Raw genomic sequence first — 20,866 nt, 5'->3', positions numbered from 1 at the left:
ATAAAAACTCTCACTGATGCAGTCCCAGAATTTCAGATCTTGAAAATGGAATTTGATTACTTTATTCACTCTAAACCAGTATCACTATAATATCAGCTTTAAGCAATAAGGGCTGCGAAAATCATTTGGTTCCATTTTTCCAAAAAAGGAAAACTGATAGGATTATTTTCATGATAAATTAATTTTACCATGTAATTGCAATTATGACTTCTAATTAATGAATGGTTTCAGCCGCACTAACTAGGTCAGCATTTTTCTTTTAAAAGTATATAATTTTTCTCTTTAGCTAAGTGACATATGTCCAAGCTTTGGGAAAATGCACATAGCATTTTTCTAGGACAGTGATCCCAGAAACTGAGAAATAGTGAAAGTAATGTGACATGCTTTGCTACATATTATATCTTATATATATTATATATATTATATATCTTCTTTTACATGAAAAATAAAAAAGCAAGCAGTAACAGGCTTTTTAATAATAAGAAGCACAGTTTCTAAGTACTATCAGAATATTATGAATTTCACAACTTAGTTTCCCTTTGTGTAGAATGTGGTGTACCATGTTCTGAGACCAAACAATTAGCAGGAACTATTAATCTATTGCATCACAGTTATCAATATGCATTATAAAACATATTGATCAGAGGTACAACTAAAGGAGAATGGATTTTTGGTAATCAGAAATATTCATACAGAATAAAACAAAGTAACCTGAATCTTATTTATATGCCATGAAGGACAGAGTTCAATGCTCCTCATTCTCCACTGGTCTGTCAGGTCACATGTTTGAAGGTATCATAGTTATATGCAAGTACACTTCTCCAGTGTCCCCTACAGATGTTCTCTGGCATGTATATACCATTTTAAATTCTACATTGTTCCTCTCCCATTCACATCCCTGTCAACAACCTTATCACACCATTCCTCGATTCCAAATGATTCACGCATTGTGGCATGAAGATACAGAAAAGAAAATTAAGTAAGTTGTAACTATTAAAACAAGGATTAGCAGGACAAGATGAGAGAAAAATAATTTCCTTGGAAAAGACTCAAGATTTGATGGCTAGAATGTTATGGATATAGTAATTAAGCAAAATGCTAGCTCTTATCGGACTGCCACACACCAAAATATCTGTTGTTTTGTTGTAGGCTTGGGATTTTTTTTTTCTGCTGCTAGAAATAGGCATATATTTAGAGAGTACCTCTTAAAGAAAATTTCCATGAAAAGTTGAGATCCAATGCATACCTTGAAAAGGAGTCAATATCAAGTGTTGAGCAATTCTATAATTGGGGAAAAAAGCCTTTTCTGAAAGTCAATAAAAGTTCATAAAAATACAAATAAAAGCATTAAGTAAATAAAGTTTAAAATGATACATTATTTTATCAGAACATATTAAACATTTTTAAGCCTTTACAATGTTGCATTTAAGTAAACTTTGGAAACAGGACTGCTCCACACCTAAGAAAACTCTTTTGGTGAAGGCTAATCATAATCTCATTCTGTATGAGAACTAATATATATTTACAAATGCAGGCCAAAGATTTCTGTACTGATTAGTGGTTTTGGCACCACAACATGAGTATCAAACTTCGGATAACTTAATGAAGTCTTATTTTCACACAATGATGTAATTCAAAAGCCAGGCTTCTTTAAGAATCAGCCATCCCAAAGTGTATATATGCACCACTTTTGAACATTCTGTCCCTAGTGTATAGTTTTATGCTGATGAAATATCTTTAATTTTAATGCAACTATATTTACACAAAATTAAGAGAAACAGAGATATTTCTTTAACTTTATTTTCAATTTTTGAAGTCTACCAGATGATCTCTCTTCATAACATACAACATGGCATAGCACAGTCCTACAATACTTACTCAAGAGTAAATTATGTAACGTACCGACAAGTTTTTCTACTTATAATTCCCCAGAACATACTTTAAAGTCAGGCATGACTCTACATTTTTGCCAGCATGATTACACCATTTAGAGGTCTTGAGGAAGACAAAGGATAAAGGAGAGCAAGGGTAAGGGATGATAGGACAATTTGATCCCTCTTCACAGTTTTTGTAACATATCATAAAAGATGCAATAGATTTACTGGACTGGCTGCCCACTCTGGCAAAACAGAGGTATGGATGAGTGAGTATCTTACACACACAAAAAAAAGATAAAAAATATTTTATAGTCATCCCTGAGTATTATTAACCCACTTGGAAAGCTCTGAAACTACACACATTACCAGTCACACAATACAAGGAAGTCAAAAACAAAAGGCTGCAATGTTGGTATTTTTTAGAGTTGATAACACAAGAACATTCTCTCAAGATTATTCTTATTTTAAACTGTACTGGATATATTTAGCTCAAAATCAAAATCAATTAACATTTGGAAAAATTAAAAGACCTTTGAGCACTCACATTTGAAAAATTATCTCAAATCTTAGAATCTTATTCAGCGCTAATCTGGATCTGATTGAACTAAACACAGAACACCAACAAGAATTTTGTTCTTAGGACTTTCTCTCAGTCCCATGCCAACTCTGTCTAGCTCCCTTTCAGGGCTCAGAACCATTCTGAAGTGATTGTGTAATTTTATTGGGTAAATATCAGTATCCAGTTTATCACTGACATGTTGCATTAAATTTTTACTTCCAGCAAAAACTAGTTCTTTCGAATGGAGGTACGATGGTTCCTGATGATAACGTTTTATTGTTTTCATTATGTTATTCCAACTTCTTTGTTATGACGTCTTAACAGAGAATAGATAAAGCAGCTTTCAAAGGGGTAGGAGGAAAAGGTATTTTGAAAATCAAAATATTTTCTTTAATGATGTGCTAAACACAGGATACATCACTGAAACTAACTGAAACCTGCCAATTTAAGAAATAAATCTAGCACCTCTCACTAGGTGCTTGCATTCAACTGCTGGACTGCAGCTTTGCATGGTAAATAACTCCATGTTGTGTATATAGTTCAATGTATTAACACATCCGTCCTTCAATTGTTCAAGGCAGTGATGCTATGCAGTATTCTGCATGCAATAATTTTAGCTGAATTAATGGGAAAAACACAACAAAGAGCAAAATAGCTGTGGACCAACTACATGTCCCTTTTGATTCTCATCCCATCTGTTTCCAAAAACAGACATTGTTTCCTAGTCCTTTGCAATTACCAGGGTGTTAGATTGCCTTTATGACCAAACTACAGTGGAGACAGCTGAAAAGTGCAAAGCTTTCTGCCAGCCTCTGCAGGTCCCTTGGTGCATGAAACTACAAGAAACAATGTATTGTAATGCAGATGTTCATTGATTCCCTGCAGAATTTCACAGAGTAGGAGTCCTTCACAGTGTGACCTACAGGGATTTGTACTTTACATAATATCCACTATATAACATATCATGCCCAAAGTGAGGCACCTAGTGAATCTGATCATTTGTCCCTTGCACATGTCTTTCCCAGCTATCAACTTTTTCAGAGAACAAGAAGTCTTTTGTGCTTGAAACATAAATGCCAATCAAAATAGAATGCATTTCTAATCACTTTTCATTCAGAGTTCACTGCCTTTTACGATTCAGGCCACTGTTCATGTCTCATGCTGGATGTACACAGAAGTGAACAAAAGAATTTAGGAAGATACTGGATCAATTTCAGATCTAGTTAGCCTAGAAATTTGCCCACTTACAGATCAAAATAGTTCCAAAGAACAACTGACACCTAGCACTGAACAAGAAAAGCCTTGCTTTGTCAAATAGGTAAATAAGGCCCAGAAATATTAAATGAATACCATTAAACTAAAAACAACACACTTCAATGTTCTAGACATTTTCACCTTTCTGAAACATTTTGACTAGCATAAAAATGAAGTGTTGCATTTGAAAACATTCTAAAAGGATATTTGTTTAAATAAAATTAAAGGAATGTAAAATATCCTTATGAGAAAATGTTATTTCTAAACTAAATTCATTTCTACAGCACCTGATTTTGAAATGAAATTTAAATTCACATATATACCTTAGTCGCATGAGACAATGATAAACAAATGGCAAATGACAAAACATTTGGAATACATGACAAAGGCTCAATATTTAGTGATGAACCTGCTGCTTATTGGTATGTTATGCTGCAAGTCAAATTAGGTAATGCTTATCTCCAAGTTTACAAAATTCTACTATACTTGCACCTTAAATCATGTCATGGAGCTATAGAAGTCACCATAACAAAAAAAAAATCAAGATGGCAAATTATCTCGTAGTTTTCAATAGTAAATATTGCCTATTCACTTGATTCTATGCGAACCGCATTACGTCTCATTTTTCTCTTAAAGCCTTGGTGAACAGCATTTCCGGCTAATGGGCAACATTTTATCTTGTCAGGGCTGGCCATAAAATGAAGACTCTTCATAACATGATCACATCCATTATACATGCTTAGCAGGTCACACAACAGCCTGTTACCCACAAAAGTCAAAGTTGTATGTGGAAAAGATGGTAGCAAAGATCAGGTCACTGCTTACATGTTAGTTCACACAGCCACTCTCAGTTTCTCATCTTTCAGGCCTGCACAGAGAACAGTCTGCTAGCAAGATCAATAGTCTTGAAGGAACAGCCCATTTATGTAGTGGTTAGGTCCCTTAAAGGTAAAGGAAGGTTAATTACATGGGCCAAGGAATGTTTCTGGGCACTGAGGCCTAATACTACAGAATGGGTCACATCTATGTGCTGGGAAACTTGCCTAGGCATTAAATAGGTCTTTGCATGCAAACTACCTATTGAGAATACTCCCTGGAATTAACTCCTAAACTCCGACCGGGAATTACTTGGGAAGACTGACAGCCAGCCTGAACCAAAATCACGCCAGGGACCAGTTCAACACTTCATTAGTATACACTACTGAATTTACAAACACAGGTGTAGTCTATTTTTTCTTACAGCTGTTAGCCCCTGCGTCTTCTCAGGAAGAGACAGGAACGTGTTCATCATGTCAGAGCAGAGAGGCAGGGCCACTGGGAAGGTCTGCAGGAGGAAGGCGGCTGCTACAGCCCTCAGAATAATTTACCGCACAGCCTATAATTCAATCTGAGAACTGCCCCTGGAAAAAGGGCTGCCAGGAGTTGGTCAGTGGCAAGATTCTACAAACATTTATAGGTTAAATACTAAGAATGACTGTTTTAAAGTATCAGTTTTTACAATCGTGATGAGATTAGACTCTAAGCTTTTGTTTACAAAAAAATAAATCTCAAGATCTCACGCTTGTAGCAGAAGTTTGCAGTGAATCCCAATGATGTAAGGACAGAACCTGTAAATTATAGGCACTAACTACAGCATTAAGGTCAAATGAGTTGAATATAGACGAAGACTATTTGGGAAACAATGGTTTTAGTCAACCAGACCTAAAATGGAACAATGCCTTGCAGAATTCTCTAGAGAGTGTTTCAGGTTTCAATATAAATCTGTGTTATACATGAAAAAGGACTGGGAACACTACAGTCCTTGAAGACCTAGATCAGTTCTATACACCAGAATGAAAATAATTCGAAATTCTGAATTTAATGCACAGGCATGGCGACCTCTTAAAACAGCTCCACTATCAGAATCCAAACCACAAAGTCCACCAGCATTTCCTTCGTTAACCTTTCTCTCCGTTTCCAGTGCACAACTGACCATAGAATTCAAGTGTTAAAAAATGCCTGAAGCGCAAGGCTTAACTTGATGACTATTACCACCATGCTTTGGTTATTCTGAGTGTGCAGGACCTCTTCTTAGTTCCAAACTAGTGATGGAAACTGAATTAAGATTCACAGAATTTTTTCCCTCTTCCTCCAAGGTCTCTTCTCCACCCTCCAGTATGGGCTTTCTGATTTTAATCCAATATCCACTTCACTACAGAAGATTTATTTAGACTGCCTCTTGTTTCATAAAGGGCTCCAAAAGTCTGTAGTGAATTTGACACTTTGTTATAATGTTTCTATGACCCCCTCCCAAGCCCCCTCCTTACATACCACACCACCACCCAGCCTCATTTTCATATGGATACAAAGCATCACGATAAAATGATGGTTCATTATAGTGGTACAGAGCTCTTATCTTCATCCGGCAAGAGTCATTTCCTTCCAAAGATTGAAATGCAAATGTGAAAATTAATGATAACTGCATTATCTGATAGCAGAGATAATACCGATTCACTGTCAGAGTAACACACAGTCATTCTATGATTTCCTCTGCTTCTTCACAATATTCTTCTTACTGTCAGACTATATCTATGGTTAACTATGTTTCATGGATTTTTGTTAATTTACATCAAATAGCATTTCCAAGATCTTATATCTACCACATTTCCCCAATCAAAAAAGAAATGAAATCAGGACAGTAATCTCCAAGTCCTTCTTAGGACTGGTTTAAAAAGAAAGAAAGAAAAAAAAAAAGAAAGAAAGAAAAAAAAAGAGAAAAAAAAGAAAAAAAGACTATCACTAGTGTCTGTTTACATCTCACAGTGGTCTCTCAACCATTCCATTCTATCTTACACACTCCTGCCTTGTAACCCAAACTGTTTATAGTACTGCTAAATAATGTGGAGTAAGCCCAACAATCAATACATATTTACAATGATTCTTATGAACGGTTACAGGAAATCTATTCGGAATAGCTTTTCAAACTACCTTTTATAACAGGTAGAAATGTGAACCTGGCATGTGAAATGTTCACTAGAACCTTACTGACTCATATCCTGCTAAAGAAACACTGTAGAATTCACATAAAAGACTGTCCCTCTGTACCTTTCAATAAAAATTAACAGCAGCATAGCACACAGTATATCATTATTTTAAAGCACTATTTAATTTCCTATTTACTGTTTTTTCGTACACTTTCTAACACATTGCAATAAATAGCATTAACCTACAATGGTAAGAAAAAGAAATTATACTGTGCTATATTTAACTAGCCTTCATGCTTTTGTTTAACAGTTCTTTGATATATGCATATATGTTATGATGAGTCTCCAGAGATTTAACATGAGCTGTGACTTCACCCTGCTTTACTGTTATCAATAGCAAAAGTTCTGTTGATTTACGGAAGGCAGAATTTTACACATGGGAAGCTTTCACTTTATGTGCAGATATGCTCTTTATGTGCAAACATATTAAAAAAATCATAAAATGACCACAAGAGTTTTAAGTCTTATTTTACCCTGCATATTTTTTTTCATTCTGGATGTGGGAACAAATCATCTTCTCTCCCTTTCCAAGAAAAATTCAGATACATTTCAAATAAACTTAAGGCTGATTTTCAAGACTATCCAACTCATAAAATTAGCATGTTCTGTAAGTAAACTGTGTTCTGTTGTTGCCATGAAAATAAGAGTCCATGTAGGGAATAAGGTTGGCAAAAGAGTTAGATCCAATTTCTCTTTTGGACCTGATTTTTTTGAGTGGGATCAATTTCACGTTTGTAAATGTCCTGTACTCAGTTCCCCAACTGTTAAGACAGACTATTTCACTCTCATAAAAGGTACCCTCCAGATACAATTTCATCAGTGGTTGAGACACTCACTGGTTATTGGACCTCTGTGAGAAGAAAGGGCTGTCAAAAGAACTGAGCACACAGGATGGCGAAGTGGGTTTTGAAAATTTCATTTCGGCCGAGTTGATCAGAACTTGGAATCTTGTCCCATTTGTCTACAATGAAAGAATCTTTTGATTTGTCTCCAGTGAAGAAACTTTGCCTTACATATTATTCACTGATTATGTACGGATGTCTTCTGCTGTAATGTTTTACTCCACCACTAAAGAACAATAGCATAGAACTTAAAAGGGCACAGAGAAGTTACTATTCCTAAAATAACTTGTGTACACTATCTCTGGAGAAAAAAAAAAAAAAAGAAATTGTCTGATGTGGAGCACTGCTGGTACTAAATCATTATAAAATGCATCCAAAGTGTACACTATTTATAAAACTAATATATATTATATTCATTTATTCATTCATTTTTAGTTACAAACAATTACTGTGGTCAGCCAGTCTGACTTCTGCCCCAGTGCATGGCAGACTGACTTCTGTGAATCTATCCCACTTAAAAATACAGTATTTACCACAGAACTAGATCATGTGCTCTAGAAAAATATCTTATCCTGGATGTAAATATTTCTAATGACAGATAATCTACAATGACCTTTCATAAAATGTTCCAGTAGTTAACTCCTTAAGCACTGAAGTCTGTTCTTTGTGTTCAAAATTGTGGTTTCAACATCCATTTGATCTTCTGATTTTTTTGCTGAAATAACGTGTTCATTGTTATCATATTTCCACTCAATTTAGGTAGTCATAGTGTGTAATCAGGTTGTCCCTCAATTTTTTCTTTGACAAAATAAATAGGGAATATTCATAATACCACCATGTTTTCCAATCCTTTAAACATTCTAGTGGCTCTTCTCTGAACTGGTTTCAAATTTTCAACTTTTTTTTTACAAACTGGGAATGCTAAAAAGAGAACACTGTTCCAGCATCAAACAACTGTGCTAATTAGAAAAGCAAGTTAACCTCTCTATTCCCAAATTCGCCTGGTTTAATAATCCAAGAACCTGAATAAGTCTTTTGGCCATAACTCTAATTTTTGAGGCTCACCCCTGACTCACCAAGTCCCAGGACTTTTTCAGACACATTGCCGTCCACAGTAAAACATTTATTTTCTTCTAATAAGCATGTTTACACATTTGATTATACTGAAACTAATGTTTTGTTGCAGTTGTTAAGTAATTCAGATCCTGCAGTAGCAATACTTATCCATTATTTAATATTTTCTTTGGATTGTAAACATATTGCAGAGAACTAGTATGCTGTATCTTGCCATTACATATTAAGTTAGTTTGACAAGATCTATTTTTTCAATATTTTTCCATTATTTTTCCTATAATGATTGGCATTAATACTAACCTCCCTTTAATAAAAGGGTTTTACATCAGTTATCCCATTATTTCCACTGGGACCACTACCATGTGGATAAGTCTGTCATTATCCAGACCATACTGGATTTACACTTTTTGAACACAATTTTTTTCTTCTAGCATTCTAGAATTTCCAAATTTTCTCAAAACTTCTTGAAAATCAAGACTTGTGATTAAGACTTCTAGCTGGCTAGCTCTTACGAAACTTAAAATCAAACTATCAGAGTGCCTAAATTACCTAGGAACAAGCAGGTTTAACATACTGATTAATTGTTGATGGACTAGAAGTACAATTATCACTTACAGACAAATATGTTATCCATCCCAAACATTTGTTTTAAGCAGATCAGAAATATTTACATTACTCCACTCTTCGTCCCCTATAACAACTATACCTTTCTCRTAATAGATCCATACCAATTTTCTGATGCATTTTTCCTTGGTATGTTTTAAAATGCCATCTTACTATGCTAATGAATCTACCCATAGACTTCTACTTACATGCTTTTCTTTTAGCCACCTTTTGCAATTCCTACTATTTGGCTTATATCCACTGGCATTTTTGGTATATCCACTGTTTTCCCATTGATTTTTAAACTCAAATTTTCTTAAATTTTCTTTGAAACAGAACTAATAAAAACCTTTAATAAAACCTTTTAATAAAACCTTTAAAAAGCCATCACTTTCATTAAAGCTTTGGGGAAATCTGTTCTTAAACAGATTATGCTTTTTCATTCAAATATTTCATTCAAATATTTCATATGAAATATTTCATTCAAATATTTCATTCAAATATATGCTTTTTCATTCAAATATTTTCTTCCTTTTGATACAGTTCATATTTGTTATCTTTTTAAATTCTGTTCATGTATAAAAGCATAATCTCTAGATTCTAAGCAAGCAATGTAAACATTTTTTCTTTATCTGTCAAGATGGTGAATAAAACGTAATTTCCTCATGTTTGGTTCAACATTATTCTAGTTTAGGAACCTGACATCTATGGTTTTCAGAGATTTTAAGAAAGTTTTGGTATTGGACGCATGTAACCTCTAAGATATTTCATTCACAGTTCTCCAAGTTTAGCAGGTTTTTGTTCTTACATAGAGTAAGTGTGCAGTCAAAAGGGAATGATCCTATTCTCTAGTGTGGTTGATGGTCTATAGAAAACACGAATGAGTTCCTCCTTTTGTTCACTGTCTGTTAAACATTGATGACTGGCCTCAGACGCACTGTTATCCTAGCAACAGCATAAAGGTTATGGAACTATATACATTTACACATATCAAGGCATGCATGTGATAACAAATGCTATATTTAAGGCTGTAAAATGATTCGTACTTTTATTTTCTCTCCACTTTTAAATAAACAAATCTTTTCATATAAAATTTGTCTAAGCCCACTCTTGCTGTGCAGACTCTTTCTATTCCTTGGGCTTTTGCTGTTAGCTATAATGGAAAAAGGATCAGGTCCTCAACTCTGTGTCCGTATGCAGTCTATTGACCTCAGTTTCCATTATTTCATAGAGTCTTCTTTTCATTAACAAGAATTTTTAAAAAATGAGGATAAGTTTACAGAACATTCAGGTAAAACTCTTAGTGACTGCACAGTGCAGCCATCATCACTGCAGGAAGTCCTTGATGGTGAGTGAAGGTCACATAATCTTGTAATCTGAAAGACTGCCTCAGCAGAAACTGTTTGAAGCTATAGCACATTTAGCTATAGATTTTTCTTCATACAAATATTCTAATTACAAAGGTTTGAGACTGCATGTGAACCATATAACAACGTAAATTTTTCAACAAAATAAACTTCAGTTCATGTCTGGAAGCTTAATTTTGACTCATCCATGAGTAAGTTATTACTAATGAATAACTCAGAACTTCAGTTCCTGGCAAGTACTGGCTCTGAGAATAACAATATGCGCTCCTGGCATAAAAAAAGAAGAAATTAAAATAACAAAATAGCTTTCACGAATAGCTTCATTTACAAGAATCCTTGAATTGTCACAGTCCAGATTATCAGTGGACAGCGTTTGCATCACCCAGAACAGCCAGCACTGGAATTCTGAGAGCTCTATCTCAGTGAGGAGATCAGAGGTAGACCCAACAGCAAACAACATATGGCCATCTACTCTTAGAGGGCGCATTTCTATTATATGTTGGTAAAGTGCTGCAGGAATGTTTTTACTGGTTCTGTTTGTGGTGTGCTAGCATGTCCCTGAATAAGCAAAAGATTTCACTCTGTTTTCCTCAAAGATGTGAAAGAAAAAGTTATCTTTTTTCTTGTATTGCATGGTTGAAAATGATCGCTTTTTCCATATCAATAAATAACTGAATTCATTTCAGAAAGCATGCAAGATGGAAAGCCTGGCATGTGGTATGTATCCATTCCTTTCCATTTTTCATATACATTATTCCCTTGTAATGAACCAAATTTTAAATAAAATAAAGCTTCTGATTTCATGTTTGTGGCCATCAGTTTTCTAAGGTCAAAAGAAATTTCCTCATATTCAGCTATGATTTCTATCTTATCCCAAATATAAGTTATCCAGAAATATGTATTATAAGAGCTAAACACATATTACTATTTCACATTGAGGACAGTTGTGGAATATCTATATATTTAAAAAAAAATCAAAATATACAACTTTACTCCCTTTATGCCTTACTGTCATAAAAAACACATCTGAAACTTTTATATGCTAGTTCTTATAAAGAACAGTAATAGCCAACAATAAAAAATTCAACTATCCTGAAATACAGTAAAAGCAAAAAAGTAACAAAAAGATTACCATTTTAAGAGAGAGTTTATTTTTAATGAAACAAAGAAAAAACATACATTAATCCCTGACAGCCCCTAAATCTGCAATAAGCTGGAAGAGGCTATTCTGCTTTATCCAAAGATGTTTTTTGTATTATTTTAAATGTCTGTGATGTATTTTAATACTAAATTTTGTTTTTATATAACATCGTAGTGCTTCATATAGAATATCAACTTACTTGTGTATTATCATTAAAAACATGTTAAATAACATCATAATAATCAGATATACTACGTCTTCATTTTTGTTTGCATTATTTTTTCCAGCTATTAGTTTCAGAAAATTACCATTAGTGGTGGTGTTCTCTTCATGAACAGCATACAGTAATTTGCAAAATCAAGCAAGGATGAAAATGTGATTGAAATATAGGAATTTTTCTAATGAAATATTATATTACATTATAAATTATTGATAGAATGCTTCTGGAACTCTTTTCTGACATGCTCATCTTTTTTAGGGAAAATTTCCATTAGAGATACAGCTATTTTCAGGTTATGTTTGGTGTCAAATACATGTTTTCCCAACAGCACTGTTAAAACGTAGTAAATATAAGATTTTAAGATCCATTCCACAGTACATACCCAATGAAAACATTGCACTGAATTCAACTGGAGAATTGCCTAATTCAGAAACACAGTTTAACCCTTTATCTTAGGTATTTTAATGGTACAAGACAAGTTTTACATATTTATGTTGAACAGATGTTTAGAAAGTATTCTTATGCAACTATCACATCTTAGCAATATTATGCCTGCATCACCTTCACTGTTCACAACAAAAGACGTTACTGCAAATTACTGTTTTAATGTGAAGTTCTAACACTATTGATTGCAATCTAAGAATTTCTCTTTTAATTGAAATCAATGACCACGTGCTAACTGATTTATATCAAGCTAAAACTGGTAAAAGAAGTCCTTGAAAACATCAGTAGTTACCATATCCATTTGTTAAGTTCAATGTGCTGCTACATGTAGGCACAAAGCTTAAGAAGATACACAGGTGTTTGGTCTTCTGGCCTCAGAAAACAGAGCAGAAAAGGTTCTACCTTAATACATCCAGGGAACGGGGAAGTTAGTGATAAATTCTAAGAAACAACATTTTCCTTTATTTCAAGCAGAGCTCTAAGGTATTTTACATTAAACAATTTACTCACAAAACAGTACGGCCAAAACAGCTTTTTACTCAAGATCTTTATCTCAGTACTTATCTGTTGATATCCTTGACACCAAAGGAGCATAAAAGAAACAGTCCATTTGAAAAACAATGCAAAGCAGAACACACATACTAAAAAATAAAAAACAAACTCTTAGAATCTGTAGTCAAAAATTTTCTCAGGGTTTTCAGTTGTATTTTCCTACCTGGCCCATCCCAATCTTCTGTCTCCACAGCAAGTTGCCCTGGTTTCTCTGGCCTTGCATCACCATCTGATTCTGCTGCCTCCTGAATGCCTTCTTCATTGCCTGAAAAATGAAGAAATACAGTATTGACATATTTCTACAGTAACTTTTAGACAGAGCTCCTACAGCATCCAAGTGAGTGCTTACTTGCATAAGTGAGAAGATATGCATGTCTAAAAGCACAGAGGAAAGGAAAAAAATGTATTATTAGGCACAGAAATCTGTGAGTTCCCAGTGATTCAAATAAGCCCTGAGTACTAATTCTGCTAAGAGACAAATCTTGGAAATCAGCGTTTATCTGGTATACTTAGAAAAACAGAATCACAGCTTGCACCTAGTCTGTAAAGCAATGAACAAAAGGTCACAAGCTTGTATACACAAATGAGAGAAACAAATCGACTTGTTATTCCTGGGCTAAAGGGGTGATTAAGCAAAAAAAGCTTTCAGTTAAATGCTTTGTTGAACTGACACCTAACTGTTGCTTATGTATTGCAGATTAATGATACTTACTAAAGAGATGTGGTCCCCTAACAACTCTGGCATTTCTGACAAACAATGGAGATCTATTCCATGGTATTTAGGAAAGTAAGGAGTTTCGCTTTAAAGATTTTAAGCTACTGGCAAATCCCTATAATAACTTTCTCTCCGTAAACCTTAAATTAAAGAACTGTAACATTTCTGATGAATTTTAGGCTGTTTGCCATCTAGAAGCAGTTGAAAAAGCCTGTCTGCCTTCAATAACTATCCAGTATAAGATAGTGTATAGGATGCACTGACCATTATGTTCATGTTAAATTTTTAGAGGTGACCATTTAATTATTATTTGAAGAATTTCTCGTTGAATGTGCTGTTATTTCAGTCAAACTGATTCTAGGCAAGCTCCATGCAAAAATACTTTGGAAAACCACTACAAACAAAAATATTGAAGGTGAGGGGTTCAGGTAATAGTACAAAGTGATCCGGTTGCAATAAGTGTTCAAACAATGTGTTAAGAGTGCTTATCCAAGCCAGTAACTTACTGTGCTTGTAGATTTTGGGTTGGGTTGGGTTGGGTTTTTATTTTACTAATGAATCCAAGAAACCCCTTGCATAGGAAGATATTATGAAGAATAGAAAAATCATAGCTACACAATAAACTACATCAGTCAAAATAGGACTAATTCATGGTTTAAATTTTGTACAAACACAAGCAAACTCAAAAAAAAAAGTGTGTCCAACAGAAAAGGAGCAGCGTTAAAAGCAAATGCTGTGCATTTCAGAATCTGAAAGTCAAACTGCTTGTTGATTTGATCAGAGTAAAGCAAGAAGGAGCAAAAAGCACAGCAATTAAGGAGTAACTTGCAATTTTTTCCCACTCCTGATAAGAAAAGCTTTTATTAGCAACATAGGTAAAGAAATGTGATTATAAACCATGCCAGATCCCCCCCATGTTATCAATGGAGCTATATTTATACTTGATAAGATTGTGACCCAGAGTTTTCAAGTACATGATTGTATACAAGCACTATGAAGTATTAACTTTATGTGCACATGTAACATCTGGTAATAGCATATTCTTCCTTGCATTCACAAAACAAAGAGTTTTTGAAATCTTAAATATAAGAGCCTGGTAAACTACTACTCACACAAACACAACACCATATCTGCTAACAAGTACTAAAAATATAGTTCAGTGGATTCACAGGCACTTAAAGCTAAAGGCATCATGAATATCTAGTATAACTTTCTGTGTTACACACACTGTATAATTTTACCAAGGCATTTGTAGTTCATGTGCTTCAGTTCAATCTCAAGTTACCATTTAGAAGAGAGAGTCTTAAAGACTCACATGCAGAAAAATTCATTAAGTTTCTTGCAAGTAGATTTAGCAATTATTTGTTTTTACCAACTGCCCGATTTTGCATTAGAATTTCTCTAGTTAGTTTGCAGTAATTGAACTGAGTTTTGCTTTTGTCTGATAGACTGAAGAACCTCCTATTATCATTATTATGAAGGTATTTCTACCTTCATAGCTACTCATGGTTGCAAAAAAGCACTCCTTATGGAGGATAAAGGACACTTTTCCAAGGCTCAAACCTGGCCAAACTGACTCCAGTTTTCTCCAAAATGTCAGAAGGCACTTCACAGAAGGACTGTTGTAATGATGAGTTTCTAACTTAAGCTATATGATCACTGTACATAACTCTTAAAATACTCTTTGCATTGGCTTCTTATACCAAAGAAAATGTTTTTCCTCCACTGTAAACAACAGATCTATATGGACTGAATTAAAAAAAAAACAGCCCTTAAAAATAATAAAAAATGTCTTCAGATAGAACCCAAGCATGGAGAATTTTAGCTACAAAATACAAAGTTTTTCCAGGTTATAATATATGCAAACCCAGTGTCAGCATGCAAATTTGAGCATTCTTTCAATCAATGCAACCAACCAGAACATCAAATAAACAAAACTATTAGAATTGAAAGAGGTGGAGAAACTTATGTGAAAATATTGGACTGAAGGGCAAAAGAAGGACAGAGTTTCAGCTAAGGTATACAACCTACAATATGCAGTAATTAAGCATTTGGGAGATGAAGGAAGATCTGAAAACTTATGTTAGCAGATGGCTTAACTTTTCACTAACTTGCACTTTCAATGTTTCATGAAGTACGGCGTAACATGTGTTTCATAATCAAGTTTTCATGAATTAATGCATGTCCTGTGCCAGTAGAGTAAAACAAAATATGTATAATTTACATTAAGGAAAACTATGTTTCCTATCTAAAACTATCTATGATTGTTTATGTGAATATTTTCTACTATTCACCAACTACCAAGTCCATGTGTTACACACCTGAAATATCACCTCGCTGTTTTCTCCTCTTTCTCTGTATTAAAGCAGTTTGCTTGGGAAAACAGCAAACTATAGATTACTGTGGACTTTATAATCCACTGGTGTAGCAATTCTAACCCAGGTCAGATGACTGTCAAGGTCAAATGAAGCAAGGCCAGATGAAAATGGACAATCCACATCAGTCCACTTGGAGCTGGAGAAACGGTGACTTTAAGAAGACAAAAGGAGGCTTAGTACAAGAACTGGTAACAAAATATATCTCTCAAGCTATTTTTTTCTTTTATTTTCTATTATTTAATACTCTGTTAGAAGCTGACCTTTGTTTAGCTCAAAGCATCTTATTTCCATTTTCTTTCCATTGTTTACCCTTTTGTTCAATCACTATTTCTCAGTCTGAATATGACTATTTTTATTTATATTTATTTTAAAACCGATTACAGTTTTCTTCAACTTACAGGCACAGGCCTTTGAGTTTAACTTCATCCAAGGCATTTTTTTTTCCTTCTTCCATGTTGAATCAAGTGCTTTTTCCTTTATATATACCACTCACTTTGGTGCTATCCTGTTGATTCCTTTCCAACCTTATTAGTTGCTTTTTCTCATGCTTATTTCTTCAATTTGCTGTTCAATTATATTTTACTTTTAAGTTAAAGAAGAAATAACTTTTTACTATGAACACCAATGAGTGGCATAGAAGTACTCGGATGCCCTAAAAAGAAGCAAAAACTGCTTCTGTTGAAGTTTTTTTCTTACGGCAACTAAGATCAGTAAGTGAATTGCGTCATCTAAAAGGACATTATTGCATTAAAAAAAGACTCATGAGCAAGAATCTACAATATCATATAGCACATTTAGTCAGGAGTCTACTAGACTTTCAGCACTTTCTCTACGTTTAGTACTAAAACTACACTTTGGGCAGAATTCATTTCCTTCAGCTATAAATGTCTGAAAGTTAGACTAGTCCAGGCTAATTATGCAGGCTCTCCTATAGTCAGGGAAGAGAGAGGGAGAAACTTCCACAATGACTCATCCCATTCTAGGATGTCTGAGATATGAGACCACTCTTGGTGTCTGAGAGAGTTGAGATGAATCATCCACTGGAACACACAGCTTAGACCAGGAACCTATCTTTAGTCAGCTAAAGTTAGGTGAAACAAATCTCTGCCTTATGTTTAAGTGCTGAATACACAAAACGCTAATTAAGTCAGAGAAAAAATAAAATGACTGCTGAAGTCATACTACCATACTGCAGTTGTCTGAATAAAATTTTTATCTTGATCTTAACTATTTCTTATCAGAATTAACTGGTTATGTGGCTCTTCAAAAATAGTTCAAAGATTTTTTTTATGTTGTTTTTAATATACTAGTGTTTATTCAGTAGAGGAGAGTGAAGACGCTAAACCACTGTAGTTGATGAGGGAATCTGAAAACTGCAAAAGACTCATATTACTCGAAACATGTGAGGCAGAACTCCAAAATCTCTGACAATATTGACAAATAGGAAAAGAGAGACTTAAATATTAACAAGTAATTCACCTTAATATTTTTAACAGAAATTAAAGACTTCCCAACTTTTACTTAACCAGCTTAACCAGAAGTAGTTGCAATATTTGAAAGAAATCACATGGGTTGGCAGTTATTCTCAGCCCTGCTGTTTTAATCCATGTTGTTCCTATCAATACTAGCCTCTTATAGAAATTCTCATACAATATAACTATTGAACTTTCTTGACTAGAAATGTTATAGCAGCTGTTAGTCACTCTATAATACATTTTGCAATCAGTTAAATCAACAAAGTATTTTTTTAACAATGAACAGTTCAGAACTGACAGATCTACTTTCTTGTTCACAACTGCTTATCACAGCACAGATATCATATATGTTTTCCAGGTGCTTCCTATAGTTAGGATACCTTCAAAGAAGCCGCTCACGAAAGATAAGGTCATAAAAGAGATGAAAAGTGTGCAAGCTTTATACATTCATGGTTTTATCATCAGACAAAATAGCTTTGGGTGAAGGACTGTAGCAGTCACAAACAGCATACTGCAGCTTATACTAAGGTGAGAGAACATTAAAAGTTTGAAATTCAGTTTGTGCTCATTGTTCCTGGCAGCATAAATGTAAACTTAAATTGTTAATATCCTAATACAGCTGTTCAGAGTGAAACATCACTTCCCAATTACAAGACATCAATTCAGAAATAAATTGTTATGAAGCCTGTAGCATTCTGTACTGCTAAAAGAGAAAGCAGATTTGATTCAGAGACTTTCATTCTCTGAAGACTTTAATTCAGCAAGGTACATAACCTTAAGTACCTTAACAGGTCAGGGTGACTTGTCATGAAAGGCAGGCTCTCTTGGAGGTTGGGGACATAAGGGGAAGAGGCCCTTTTCTCCTTTCCACCACTATCTATAGTTGCAATAATTCTAAATCCTATGAAAGAAGAATCCTGAGACTGCACATAAAATTAGCTAGAGCTTCAGCAACTATAGGTGAGCATACTAAAATTATCCCTTATTATATGCTTTATCACAGTGCCTACAACCAAGGAAGACAAGACTACAGTGGCTACGATGTCTTGCAAGAAGTTGAGAGAGAGAGACAGAAAGGGAGGTAGTTTTCCAATGAAGCCGTCATGAAAGTAAGGCACTGGGATAACAGAGAACTTATGGCTATCAGCATTAGACTCTGATATTACTTAAACTGAGGTATATCAGAAATAACTCCAAAGAAGCCCACCAAAATCAACTGAGACTCCCTGCTGTACAAATACAGCAAGTTTGAGCAAAATCTGGCCCTCAAATGCTTGACTTGCTAACACACCTGAAAAAAACAACTATTCTACATATGTTAATCCACTGAATTTTATTTCAGATTATACTAATCATTTCAATACTTTGCTTCTTTGCAAACAATTACTGTATTCTGTCATGTTGATTAACAATTATAATTTATCCTAGAATAAATCTCATTTGAAATAACTGTGTGTTTCTAGGTGCCCTGAGCAATCTTGAAATTATTTATCCAGCAAATGTCAGAAATAATGCACAGTCTCTTATCCTAACTTTTAGGAAAGGTCTGTGAATATCCATGCATGAGTGAGTACCTACATGTGTATAATATGCTGTTAGTCTCCAAAATAAAGCTATGGAAATTATTTTGGTTCACATTAAAATCATCACTTTGTTTAACAGAATTACATTTTGACAGAATGACATTTTGGCATGATGATCACATTATAAACCAGTATCAGTTATTTCTAACCATTTCAGCTACTGCACTTTTCTCCTGGGATAAGACACTGTTGTGCTTCAAGTTAACTTAGACTTAATCTTTCTGCTTCTTTAAATGTTTGATATGTTCCCATTTTTGCATTTTTTGCTTTTGAAGTCCTTTCACGACATGGACCACTCATTCTAATGCATTTCCTGCAGAAAAGTGAAAGTGTTCCTGTAAAATGTATTTCAGCCTCTCCTTCTATTAATGGGTTTTATATTTATACTAATTTTTAAGGAGCAACTGTTATGTCAATAGTACCAAAACCAAGTATCATATAGGTATATTGTCTACCTGAAATCTTCCATAAATTAAAAAGGAAATATATTTATATATGTAAATATATATGTATAACCCACCTTTCCTGCATCTTCTCAATGTTTCCCCATCAAGACTTTAACTACAAGAACTCAATTTTACATATTCAAGCACCAAGCTGGTGTACAGACTTGCATGGCTCTAAGCACTGGTCTCAGAAAAGCAACACAAGCATATTTTTTAAGATATTTAGAAGTTCCAAAATGAAGAATGTTGCTAAATATAATTTCCAAAAATGATTTTGATGGAAATCAACAACCCATGAGGTTCTAAAAACCCCCTGCAGCAGAACAGAGAGATGATTTGAGAGAGAACCTAGCAAGTTTCAAAGTGTAAGTCTGAACACTTTTCAGCATGGTCATATTTTAACTTAATTAAATAAGAATTCTGTTCCTTCCCCACTGTAGAATTACATCTCTTATGTGAATTCTTCATCCAGATGAGAAAATTCTCATTTTATAATGTGCTATTGAAATCATTCACAATCATATATACATCCTGTTTTCATGTGCTTTCCACATGCCACTATATGACTAGTCACATATATTTTTTTTACAGAGTGAAATTTTAATTTACTTTGATGCAAAGAGCTTCATGTTTTTTTGAAATAATTAACATTCCAAGTGCTTCACATAAAAAGTAGCCAATTCCCTACTGCCAGAGTTATGTTTCCATGTACATGCAGCATTATACATGGTTTCAGAAACAGTCCAGACTTCCATGAGACAAACTCAAGAGAAAGACTTAGTCATCATACATAATTGCCTCCTTCAATTTTTTCTGTTATCTACTAATATCTATCTAGCAATAATCTTTTTTCTATCAATATTTATCCAATGAGGTCATAAATGCGGAATTTGCTTCAGTTACTTTTTCTGGATCTTTGAGAGTTAAATTACTGGTAATATTCTCACTTCTGATTTGCAGCACATAGCCTGTGAGCAGCTCTGCTCTTTGGACCTGAGTTGATAATGATGCTTCAGGAGTATCTCAGAACTCTTCAAAAGTATTCAGAATTATTGTGTCAAGAGCACCAAATCAGAAGAAGTCAAGCAAAGGAGGTAGGAGACCTGCATGGATGAGCAAGGAGCTCCTGGCAAAACTCAACCAGAAGAAGGAAGTCTACAGAAAGTGGAAAGGGGGACAGGYCACTTGGGATGAATATAGGAATGTTGTCAGAGTATGCAGGGATGCGACGAGGAAGGCTAAGGCCCGTTTGGAATTAAATCTGGCTAGAGATGTCAAGGACAACAAGAAGGGCTTCTTCAAATACATCAGCA

The 20,866-nt window shown here is 34.4% G+C and overlaps 1 protein-coding gene across 1 annotated transcript in view; it reads right to left on the bottom strand.

The window, feature by feature from the left end:
* Positions 1 to 20,866, bottom strand: part of ZFPM2 (zinc finger protein, FOG family member 2) — a 314,563-nt gene that overhangs the window by 221,213 nt on the left and 72,484 nt on the right. Inside the window, exon 3 of the mRNA XM_026079249.1 lies at positions 13,120 to 13,221. Coding sequence (XP_025935034.1) covers positions 13,120 to 13,221 — 102 coding nt within the window. The remainder of the gene's footprint in view (positions 1 to 13,119; positions 13,222 to 20,866) is intronic.

The sequence above is a fragment of the Apteryx rowi genome, unplaced genomic scaffold, assembly GCF_003343035.1.
Source record: "Apteryx rowi isolate R43461 unplaced genomic scaffold, aptRow1 scaffold_497, whole genome shotgun sequence".
NCBI lineage: Eukaryota > Metazoa > Chordata > Aves > Apterygiformes > Apterygidae > Apteryx > Apteryx rowi.
The sequence above is the reverse complement of the archived record's forward strand: the minus strand, read 5'-3'. Positions and strand labels throughout refer to the sequence as shown.